At 50.9% G+C, this 12,012-nt stretch overlaps 1 protein-coding gene across 1 annotated transcript; it reads left to right on the forward strand.

Moving 5' to 3' along the window:
• On the forward strand, window positions 7,681-11,146 carry CLEC4G (C-type lectin domain family 4 member G). Its single transcript, XM_005682410.3, has 9 exons — window positions 7,681-7,767; window positions 8,332-8,433; window positions 8,740-8,793; window positions 8,980-9,042; window positions 9,198-9,302; window positions 9,643-9,732; window positions 9,952-10,103; window positions 10,223-10,338; window positions 10,599-11,146. The coding sequence occupies exons 1-9, from the start codon at window positions 7,713-7,715 to the stop codon at window positions 10,735-10,737; spliced, it is 876 nt and encodes a 291-aa protein (XP_005682467.1). The 5' UTR covers window positions 7,681-7,712; the 3' UTR covers window positions 10,738-11,146.

Below are 12,012 nucleotides of genomic sequence, written 5' to 3' on the forward strand. Positions count from 1 at the left end.
TGGGGAAATAGTGTCAGAGTTTATTTTTTTGGGCTCCAAAATCACTGCAGATGGTGACTGAAGCTATGCAATTAAAAGACACTTACTCCTTGGAAGGAAAGTTATGCCCAACCTAGATAACATATTCAAAAGCAGAGACATTACTTTGCCAACAAAGGTCTGTCTAGTCAAGGCTGTGGTTTTTCCTGTGGTCATGTATGGATGTGAGAGTTGGACTGTGAAGAAAGCTGAGCGCAGAAGAATTGATGCTTTTGAACTGTGGTGTTGGAGAAGACTCTTGAGAGTCCCTTGAACTGCAAGGAGGTCCACCCAGTCCATCCTAAAAATCAGTCCTGGGTGTTCATTGGAAGGACTGATGCTAAAGCTGAAACTTCAAATGTTTGGCCACCTCATGCGAAGAGCTGACTCATTGGAAAAGACCCTGATACTGGGAGGGATTGGGGGCAGGAGGAGAAGGGGACAACAGAGGATGAGATGGCTGGATGGCATCACTGACTTGATGGACAGGAGTTTGTGTAAACTCCAGGAGTTGGTGATGGACAGGGAGACCTGGCGTGCTGCAATTCATGGGGTTGCAAAGAGTTGGACACGACTGAGCAACTGAACTGAACTGAACTGAACTGAACTGAAAGATTCTTGGACAATTCAAGAGAAAGGAGGGAAAAACCTGAGCTTGTGAATTAGGAAAGTAGGAGAGAATATCATTGATTAGAAAACGAAATGAATTTATGGAACATTTTGTTCTAGTAACATAATAATTGGAATTCTTAGTTTCATGTGTGACTTCTATGAGGGCAGAAATTGCAGCTGCTTCTTTTTGACATCTACAGCTCCTTGGACTGGGTCTGTCACTTAGGAGGTGTTAAATGAATGTTTGTTAAATAAATGAGAGTAAATAGTGAAGATTTTGCACCTGCTATTCCCTTTGGTTGAAATGTGCTTTCTCTAATATGTTGAGGTGCCAGGGTCCTGCCCCGGTTGGATCCAGGGTATCCGAAGTGTGTCGGTGTGAGTAAATGATTTAGAGAGAGATAAAGAAAGAATGTTGCAGATAAGAAAATAGGGGAGAGAAAGAGGCTGAGAGAGAGAAAGAATGATTGACACGGGGTGACCAAGCTTCGGTGAGCGAGGCCCCTAACTTTATTTTCAAAAGGAACTTTTATACCTTGACTTGTACTTAGAGGGAAATGAAAGATGCAAGGTCATGCAGAATCAGCCCAAACACTCCAGCAGTTTTGCCCTTATCAAAACCAGGATTTTTTCTGCATACCTTTCCCATAAACAATGTTGTGTACATTATATTTCGGCCTTGGAGGCCTGTGGACATTTTATGACCCTCTTTTGATAAAGGCTGCTCAACCAGAAAACTTACCTTCCCTCAAAGTGTTTTTTCTTTATAATTCTAATCTATGTCAGCCTCAGAAAGTATTAAACAGAGTTACATTTCTCACGGAGCAAAGGTTCAGTGAGTTACAACAAAGAAAGAACCAATTAGCTCAAAGGTCTGATGTGGTTAATTCCAAGGTTACTGCTTATTTTCCTTAAATTCCAACTATGTTAACTAATGCACTCCCAGGTGCACAATGGATAAGGGATATGGGAGCTTGGCAGCAAGCATTGGCTCAACAGTGAAATCCTACATTAGCACTACTCTAATAGTTTTTAACTCTTTGAAAGGCTCTATATTTTCAGAATGTTTTAGGCTTTCCATCCCTCTCACAGTTGGGAGGCTGTGAACAATCACAAGCATAGCTGCAAGAGTCTGGATAAATCTGCCAAGCAAGCTAGAATGCTAACAGGGGGGTTTGAACTGAAATACTCCTGTCATGCCCAAGAGACTCATTAACTAAAGCCCTAAGTTGAGTTTTGCCAGAAAAAGGTGGTCAGGGATAGCCCCCTGTTAATGTCAGAAGAGTTGGTGAAAGGCATAAAACAGTAAGACAGACAGATTCTGGTTTTGGGGTAGATGCTCGAGCAGGTCCAGGGGGGTTCCTTGAGGCCTTGCTTGTCAGGTCTCTTCCGCATGACCTTGTCATGGATGGGACTGGCCCAGGGAGTCCCTCGAGTCCTGAGGCCTTGCTTATCAGGTCTCCTTCGCATGACCTTGTCATGGGTGGGATCTCCCGAGCTGGCTCCCAGCATTGAGGCTATTCTCTTGTTTCTTTTGGATCTGTGCTTAAATGTTTCCCCTGCCTTCCTTCCTTCTTTCCTTGCATCCTCCCTCCCTCCCTCCCTCCCTAACTCTTTCCTCTCTCTCTCTCTTTCTGGCTTAGTTGAAATATTGTTCACATACCATACAATTCACTCTTGCGATGCATTGCCTTTTATTATATTCACACAATCATGCATCCATCGCCATAACCAATGTAAGAACTTTTCATAATCCCTAAAAATAAGACCTACACTCTATAACCATCACCCTCCACTTTCCCTTCAATCACTCCTAGCCTTTGTTGTTGTTTAGCTGCTAAGTCATGTCCGACTCCTTCCAACCCCATGGACTGTAGCCCACCAGGCTCCTCTGTCCATGGGATTTCCCAGGCAAGAATACTGGAGTGGGTTGCCATTTCATTTGTCAGGAGATCTTCCCGACCAAGGGATTGAACCTGAGTCTCCTGCATTGACAGGTGCATTCTTTACCACTGAACCACCTGGGAAGCCCCACTCCTAGCCTTAGGCAACTGCCAATCTATTTTTTGCCTCCACAGAATTGCCTGTTCCGGATATTTCTTACACGTGGAGTCATATAATATATGGTCTTTTATATCAGGCTTCTTTCATTTAGCATAATGTTTTTGAAATTCACCCACATCATAGCATGTATTAACATTTCATTCTTTTTATGGCTGACATTTCATTGTTTAAATGTACCCCACTGTGTTTACTCACTTATCAGTTGGTGGACAGTTGGCTTAGTTCCACTTTTTGGTTACTATGAATCATGCGGCTACGATCATTCAGGTGAAAGTTTTTATGTGGGTGTGTGTTTTCATATTTCTTGGAAACAGCTGGGTAACATGGTAATACTATGTTTCACTGACATAAGAACTGTCAAACCACTTTCCAAAGAAATGTTGCATTTTCAGAAGACCCCTTCCTGACTGTCCTAAAACAGCTGCCCTAAGTCACTCACTGTCTACCCTATTTCATTTTCCCTTCATTCCTTGGTGGAATAGTATAGAATACTGTGTATACTTACTGCTCTGTGACACTACAATACACGGTACATATTCATTTGCTGTCTATGCAAGATAAATCACCCTACTTCTTGGGGCTTAAAACTGACTTGTTATTTTTCGCAATTCCACGGATTTCGGGGGTGACTCCTTTCCTGGTCTTGCCTAGAATCAGTTGGGTTGTTGCCCCGGGGTGACAGCTGAACTGGCTGGACGAGCCGAGAGGATTTTTCTTGCTGGAGGCCATGGGGACCACCTTCCCCTCCACGTGATCTTCATTCTCACCCAGCAAAGTCAGGCTCTCTAACCAGGAGACCTGCAGCACGCCAGGAGCACGTGGGTGGAAGCCGCAAAACGCACTGGAGCCCCCGGACTCCGAGTTCACGTGGGGACGCTTCTGCACACCCATTGGTCAAAGCAAGTCACGCGGGTGTTCGAGATTCTGCCTGAGAGGAAATTGATTCCACTTGAGGGGAGGAGTAACACAGTCACAATGCAGGGTTTTGTGTAGGAAAGCGGTAAGATTTGGTCCGGATGTTTCAGTCTTGCACAGTAACTAAGAGAATTGGCTGTGTTGCAGGAGGAACATGGCTTTGGATTAGGGCGCAGACGCGTTTTGGCTAAATCCTGGGTGAACTACCTTTCCTGTCTGAACTTGTGATTCCTTCCTGTGAAGCAGAAGCAATAAATAAATTTAAAAAAATTTATTTATTCACTTATTTTTGGCCGTGCTGGGTCTTCTTTGCTGGGTGTGCTTTCTCTAGCTGTGACAAGTCGGGGTTACTCTCTCCTTGTGGAGCATGGACTCAATAGTTGTGGCACGCTGGCCTAGTAGTTGTGCTGCATGTGGGATCTTCCCAGACCAGGACTTGAGCTCGTGTCTCCTGGGTTGGCAGGTGGATTCCTTACCACTTGAGCCATCACAGAAGACCCAGCAACCCAGTTTTCTCATCACTCTGATAATCCTCCTTTTAGTTATCACCAAGAATGCCTTCAAATTGTGGTGCTGGAGAAGACTCTTGCAGGATCCCTTGGGCTGCAAGAAGATCAAACCAGTCAGTGCTAAAGGATATCAACCCTGAATATTTATTGAAAGGACTGATGCTGAAGCTGAAACTCTGATACTTTGGCCACCTGATACAAAGAGCTGACTCCTTGGAAAAGACTTTGATGCTGGGAAAGATTGAAGGCAAAAGGAGAAGGGCGCAGTAGACGCTGAGATGGTTAGGTAGTATCACCAACTCTATGGACATGAATTTGAGCAAACTCTGGAGCATAATGGGGAACAGAGAAGCCTGGTGTGCTGCAATCCATGGGGTCTCAAAGAGTTGGATACGACTTAGCCACTACACAACAAAAACAAGAAAATAGGTTAAAATCAACATTTCTAAGACCCTTTCTCTCCCTTAACATGGGTAATCCATTTAAATAGAGTTTTCAGTTGATCTTGCATGGCCAGTCATAGAAAGATTATAATAACAGTATCAACAGCAAAAATAAAAGCAGCTACCTCTTATGGAATCCTGCCAGGCTGAACGTGTTACTCTGCAGGTCTCTTGAAACAGCCAGGGAGTCTTTGGGTCACCCCAGAAGCAGAGCCTAAGGATTCGAGGACTTGTAGTTTACCTGGGAGGTGGTTCTAGAAGCCCCTAGAGGAATGTGAGGATAGGAGAGGGAAGGGGAAATGCTAGTATAGGCTGTGCTCAGGTGCAGGTACTGCTGTGGGCACCTAGGGCTGAATCTCACAGGGGACCTTTGGGAGTTGGTGCAGAACACATGACTCCAAGTTACACTAATGAGTGTGTTCCTTTAAAAAAAACTGCTCTTGTCTTTCCATTTTATTTGATCATGTACTTCTCTTTCATTCCTGCCTGAGACAAGGTGAGAGAATAGGAATTGAATAACAATTTGAAACACAAGGTGGATAAGGTTTGTTATTTTTGAGGGTTGTTGAGAGGATGTGAGAAGGTGGAGTGTGTAAATGCATCTATGCTGCTGCTGCTGCTGCCAAGTCGCTTCAGTCGTGTCCCACTCTGTGTGACCCCAGAGATGGGAGCCCACCAGGCTCCCCCATTCCTGGGATTCTCCAGGTAAGAACACTGGAATTGGTTGCCATTTCCTTCTCCAATGCATGCAAGTGAAAAGTGAAAGTGAAGACGCTCAGTCCTGTCTGACTCTTAGTGACCCCATGGGACCGCAGCCTACCAGGCTGCTCCGTCCATGGGATTTTCCAGGCAAGAGTGCTGGAGTGGGGTGCCATTGCCTTCTCCGAAATACATCGATAAGGGGGGCTAAAATGCAGGAAGTGCTCCTTACCAAAATAAAAAAAATTTTTTTTCCTTTTCAGCGAGGCCCACCCAGGCTACCTTACTTGCTGGTCACTGCTCCAGCCTGGCACTCCAGGGCTCCTTGTCCAACTTGATTGGTCTTCCTTTTCTTTTGTAACACTTGTGACTTTTTGTTTGTTTTATATTTTTAAATACTTTTTAAATTTTATAGTGGAGTACAGTTGATTCACATTGTTGTGTTAGTCTCAGTCTTACAGAAAAGTGACTCAGTTATACATGCACCTAAATCCATTCTTTCACAAATTCTTTCCCCAGTTAGGTTGTTACAGAGTTCCCTTTGGTGCACAGTAAGTCTTGTTAGTTAACCATTTTAAATATAGCAGTGTGTAAATAATCGCAAATTCCCTAACTATCCCTTCCCCCACCCTTCCGTTCTGGTAATCATAAGCTTGTTCTTTAAGGCTATGAAGGCTGTTCCTGTTTTGTAAATAAGTTCAGTGTGCTTGTGACTTTTAAAAAAGTGTTTTAATTTTTGGCTGCGCTGGGTCTTCGTTGCTACATGGGCTTTTCCCTCGTTGAAGCGAGTGGTGGCAACTCTCTAGTTGCTGTGCGCAGGCTTCTCATTGCAGTGGCTTCTCTTGTTGATGAGCTCTAGGGTGTGCAGACTTCCGTAGTTGCAGCGTTTGGGCTCGGTAGTTGTCCTTAGCATGTGGAATCTTCCTGAACCAAGGATCAAACCCAGGTCTCCTGCATTGGCTGGTGGATTCCCATCCACTGTACCACGAGGAAAGTGCTGCTTGTGACTTTTTAAAACACAATGTTAAAGTCCTTACCCTCAGCATATGAACCCTGGGGGCCAATCAGTCTTTGCTGTGGGGGCCTGTCCTGTGCATTGTAGGATGTTGAGCCCCATCTTTGGCCTCCATTCACTAGATGCCAGGAGCACCCCCACCAACTGTGACAACCACAAATGTCTCCTGACATTGGTCCATATCAGTGGGGGAGATTAATTGCTTGGAGTTTAGAGCCACTATGCTATTCAGCTTATCTTTTGATTATGTTCATTGTTGGCTGTTCCCACATCCTGAAAGTGAAAAGTGAAAGTCGCTCAGTTGTGTCCAACTCTTTGAGACCCCATGGACTGTCCATGGAATTCTCCAGGCCAGAATACTGGAGTGGGTAGCCTTTCCCTTCTCCAGGGGATCTTCCCAACCCAGGAATTGAACCCAGGTTTCCCGAATTGCTGGTGGATTCTTTACCAACTGAGCTATCAAGGAAGCTCCTACTGGAATGTTAACTCCAAGGGAAAAGGAATTTGCTTCTTTGGGGCATTGACGTAGCTTCAGTTCCTCAGCATGTGGTAGACATCCAATATTAGTTGAAAGAATGAGTGACATTTGGAGGGTTTTGTGCCTGGGGATGATGTCAAGGCTTGCCACGTATTGCTTCATTTCTTTATCACAGTATTCCTTGGAGGGAGGCCTTGTCATTCTCCCCCTTTACACAGAGGAGAAAAACAGAGGCTTCTAGAAGTTGCATATGAATACCCTATACATACACACCCAGTCGTGGAGTCCGGAAGCTTAGCTGACTGCCCCTCAACCATTGGCAATGTTCTCCCTTCTGGCCAAAGAGGACTGAATGAAGCTCAGGTCAGATGCAACTTCTAGCTGGCACCTGCAGTAGAGCCAAAAAGGGATGAGCAGCTGGCACAGGGTGGGGTGGGGGTGGGGGTAGAGTGGGGGGCACACCTGAAGGGGCTTTCTCAGGGACCAGAAGGGAGCGGCCTTGAACTTGACTGGGTTCAACCTGTCTCTCTCTGAAGGCAGATTGATGTCAGACCTATAAGAGATGCAGACTGGGCTGGAAACAGAAGCCCCAGCAGACTCTGGGGAGTGTTGCTGGAGTGTGTACTTGGTGGTGGTCCAGCCAGGATGAGCGGCCTGGAGATGCTGCTGCTGCAACCAGGCCCAGGAGGCCTGATCGGCACACTTCACTCCCCACCACTCCCTCCCCACTTCTTCTACCCCTCCACCCCCTCCAACTCCCCACTTCCCCTCCCCACCCCTCCCTTACTCCAGCCTAGCCCAGCCCAGCCCAGAAAGGGTCCATCTCTGTGATTGGTCAGTGGTTCTCGGTACCAGGAATTGAGACCAGGAAGATGGGAAGGAAGGAAGAGGGTGGGTAGGGTAGGGGGAGGGATGGGACTACTTTTGTATCTACTCCCAGAGCTAGGCGCCTGCTCACCATGGACACTGCTGGATACAGCAAGTGGGACGGCAGGCAGGAAGAGGTCCCCGGAGGTATGAGCAAAGGGGCTGCCTCAGAGATCCCCTTGGGTCCCTCTCTGGCCAGTGGTTTGGGGTTTAATGGGGAAGGGAGGGGCTTCCTAGGTGGCAGTAGTGGTAAAGAACCCCCCTGCCAATGCAGGAGACGTAAGAGACGTGGGTTCATTGCATCCCTAGGTTGGGAAGATCCCCCGGAGAAGGGCATGGCAACCCACTCCAGTATTCTTGTCTGGAGAATCCCATGGACAGAGGAGCCTGGCGAGCTACCATCCATAGGGTTGCAAAGAGTCAGACAAGAGTGGAGTGATTTGGCACACACGCTCGCACACATGGGGGAAGGGAGATGATCAGCCACGAGAGCTTATGTAGTGGGTGCAGGAAAGACACCACCGATCCTAGAGTCAGCTGGACCTGGTTTCAAATTTCAACTCTGCCGCTTAGGGGCTGCGTGTGACCACAGGCAAGTTACTGCACCTCTCTGAATCTCAGTTACCTAGGAGAAACCCAAGTGACTGGGGCTCAGTCCTCGGAGCCCAGGGATCCAGGGGGGAGCTCAGGAGTCTGTCTGTGTTACCCCAGAGTACTCGGGACGCTGGGGACAGAGACCCCTTTTCCTGGTCTTGGCTCTCGTGGTCATCACAGTCCTGTGGGCCCTCATTCTCAGCGTCCTGTTTTCCAAGGGTGAGTGACTGGATGATGGGAGATGGCAAGTGCACCGCGCCCCCCTCCCGCCCCCGCCCCGCGCCCCGCGCCCCGCGCCCCGCAGAGAACATAGACGTTTTCTGCGCCCCAGGGCTCACCAGCCAGATCGGGAGCCTCTGCCTGGATCTGAGCGCGAGCACCCACATGTGCGAGCCTGTACGCCTGTGCGTGTGCCTGTCCGCCCATGCTGCACGTCCGTCCGCCCCCTTCTGTGCACCCCATGACCCGGGCGCCCGCACTCCCAGGGGCCGAGGGGAGAGTTTTCGAGTCCTCCTCTCTCCGCAGCGTCCACCGAGCGCGGGGCGCTGCTTGGCCACCAAGACCTGCTGAGCACAAACGGTACGGAGAGAACAGAGGCCCTTGCCAGAGTTTGGGGGCGGAAGGTTCTCCGACCCCGGTGTCGGAGTAGTGGGCGGGAGCGCGGGTATTCCACGGTCCGCGGGGCTGGCCCTGGAGTTGGGTGGGGTCCTGGGAGTCCCCGAGGGTGACCTGGCGTGCGTGCGGGCGGGCGTGGAATCGTTCCAGCCTCCAAACAGACGGCGGTGCTGGGTATCTTGAAGGAGGAGGTCCGAGCGTGCAATAGCTGCTGTGAGTGAGATGGTGGTGGTGGGCGGGGAGGGGGCGAGCGGGCGGGACTTGTGGCGGGGATTGGAGGAGGCGAGTGGGAGCCGGGCTCGCGGCTCGTAGGGGCTGGGCGGCCTGACCTCAGGTGTCCCGCTCCCATCACCTCACCCCCTCCCCAGGCCTGGGGACGCAGACACAGCTGCAGACAGTCAGCAAGGAGCTTGCAGAGGCAAGGTCGAAGTTGTTGGAGCAGGAGAGTGCCCTAAAAGAACTGAGCGAGCGCGGTGAGGGCGGGACCATCCCTGACCCCTCACCCCGGCTGTTACCCGAACCTTGATTCACTCTGGACCCTTCTATGCACCACCAGCCCCCGCCCCCCCCACCTAACCTGTGATCTTGACCATTGACCCAAATCGTGTCCCCCATCCTGACCCTGACCTGTGGACTCTAACCTTAACTGCAAGTCCTAACCGTAACCACAATGGGCACCCTACCCAGCTCTAACAGTCCTTGACAGTAATGTCATTCGTCACCTTGGCACTGGCCACGGACGTGGATGCTGACCTTAACTAATCATGATCTTACCCTTGATCCTGACCCTAGCTATAATCTTCTCCCTCTCAGTGACCCGGAGCCTGGCTGAAGCGGGGAGGGACCGTGAGAACATTCGCACTGAGCTCTTCCGGGCACTGGAGCAAGCCCGGCTTGGGAACAGTGAGCAAGCGGGGAGGGCGGCGAGGGGAGAGGATCCGTGGACCCTGCCCGGGGTTCCCTGATCCGCCTGGCCCCGCCCTTTGTCCTTGGCCTGGTCTCGGTGGTTCCAACTGGGCCCGGGGTGGGGCGGGGGGGTGTTGTCCAACATCCCCCTCTCCAATCCACTTCGTCTGCTCCACTCGGGAGCAAATCACCTTTTTGATCCTCGCCACCCTGCAGGCTCCTCCTGCAAGGAGTGCCCCGAGTCGTGGCTGCCGTTCCAGGGTTCCTGTTACTTCTTCTCCACGCTGCGGGCCACATGGGTGGAGGCACAGCAGCACTGCGAGCGCTCCGGCGCGCACCTGGTGATAGTGGGAGGCCTGGAAGAGCAGGTGCGAAGCCCCGGCTGCCTGGGAGAGGGGAGAGGGCCGAAAGCGTTTACCCGAGGGGGCGTGGCCCGGGGTCAGAGGCGGGGACGGGCGCCGCCGGCTCAGTTTTCCCCACTGCCCAGGGTTTCCTGAGTCGGAACACGCGTGGCCGCGGTTATTGGCTGGGCCTCAGGGCCGTGCGCAAGGTGCGCAGGATCCAGGGCTACCAGTGGGTGGACGGAGTCGCGCTCAGCTTCAGGTGAGAAGGGACCCGGGGAGGCTGACCGTTCGGATCCTAGGGGAAGTGCTTCGGCCAGGTCATAGGGTATCCTTAGGGCTGGGCGGGCCAGACCCCAGGAACTGACTAGGGTTAAATTCTGGGCTGAGAAAGTGATACACCAAGGTGCATACTCAGGTTAATTCTCAGGATGTGAGGGTTAGACCCAAGTAATAAACAGGCTAGAACTCGGAAAGGCCTAGCTTTTCAGCAACACCTCCTCCCCTGCCAAACCACTGCAGCCACTGGAATCGGGGGGAGCCCAACGACTCGATGGGGCGCGAGGATTGTATCATGATGCTCCGCACGGGGATGTGGAACGACGCGCCGTGTAACAACGAGAACGACAACTGGATCTGTGAGAAGAGGCTCAGCTGCTGACCTTGCCCCTGGCCCAGAGCTGCGCCCACTGGCACTTGTCCAATCGCCTGAGCCGCTCACCTTCCTGGCTCCGCCCACCATCGTGAATCCCTTCCCCACCCAACTCTAGCAATAACCATGGCGCCACCCACAGCCCAAGCCAGTAACTGCACCGCGAGACTTGCGCTCCAACCTCGCTGCAACCCCTCACCCGTGGACCTCACCAAGTCTGCTCCCGCTCCAAAATCTGAGTTCCTTGGACCCGTGATCTGACCCCCATCACCCTCTCCAACCAAGGCCCAGCGACTCAGGGATGGAGCTGTTTGATTTATTTGCATTTTTACCCCAGGTGAGCTGCCTCAAATATAGGGGATTTTGTGAACCTTCTTGGCAGCCCCGGGAGCATCAATAAATGAGAAAATGAATCTTGGCTCCTGCCTCTGATCTAGGCTTTATCTCAGAGACTCTGATGTAATTCATGTGAGTGACCCTGACCTCAGGGGCCCATGCGCACGCATGTGTGTCTGACTCTTTCCCACTTCATGAACTGTGGCCCGCCAGGTTCCTCTGTCATGGGATTTCCCAGGCAAAAATACTGGAATGGGTTGCCATTACCTTCTTCAGGGAATCTTCCCAACCCAGGGACTGAACCCTTATCTCCTGTGTCTCCTGCATTGGCAGGCGAATTCTTTACCACTAGAGCCACCTGGGAAGTCTCCAGGGGCTGATGACTCCCCTCCCTCCCACACCCGAAACCCAGTGTGTAAGCTGCATTGGGCCAGAGGGATTGTAGAGCCCTGGGTACACAGGAATTAGTCAGACCCTGTCCCTACGCCCTTGGACAATGTGACCAGTGACTAGATTGAGGAATGCATGGAGGAGTCCCCTGTGTCCCCAGAAGAAGGGCTCTGCTGAGATGCTGCAGTGCTGGCCCAGTTCCCTGAGGAGACTGTCACCCTGTTGAGATTATAGGTAGTCTGACACAGAGATGGGAGAGGGGCAGCTCGGATCTGATGAGGAGGCTCCTTCTCTCTCGGGCACCCCAGGTCCTGTGGGGAGTTCAGGAAATACATCCAGAAAAGATGGACTTTGGAAGAACAATGGAGTTTCAACTCTGGCAATGGAGCTGGGAATGGGGGCGGGGGGCTTTGCAGACAGAGGGTGTTGGCAAGTAGAGGGCGTCGCTGAGCCCATTTCAAGGTGGGGGGAATGTGAGGAGCACACAGCCTGAATTTATCAACTGGGGACTTTTGATCTGAATTTACCCAACACTCCTGTCCTGGGGACCTGGAGGCT

This window comes from Capra hircus, chromosome 7 (genome assembly GCF_001704415.2).
Source record: "Capra hircus breed San Clemente chromosome 7, ASM170441v1, whole genome shotgun sequence".
Classification (NCBI taxonomy): domain Eukaryota; kingdom Metazoa; phylum Chordata; class Mammalia; order Artiodactyla; family Bovidae; genus Capra; species Capra hircus.

Coding starts and splice junctions, on each gene's coding strand:
- CLEC4G (XM_005682410.3), top strand. CDS start 7,713: ATGGACACTGCTGGATACAGCAAGTGGGACGGCAGGCAGGAAGAGGTC. Junction 8,794..8,979: donor AGACCTGCTGAGCACAAACG/GTACGGAGAGAA, acceptor GAATCGTTCCAG/CCTCCAAACAGACGGCGGTG. Junction 9,043..9,197: donor CCGAGCGTGCAATAGCTGCT/GTGAGTGAGATG, acceptor CCCCCTCCCCAG/GCCTGGGGACGCAGACACAG.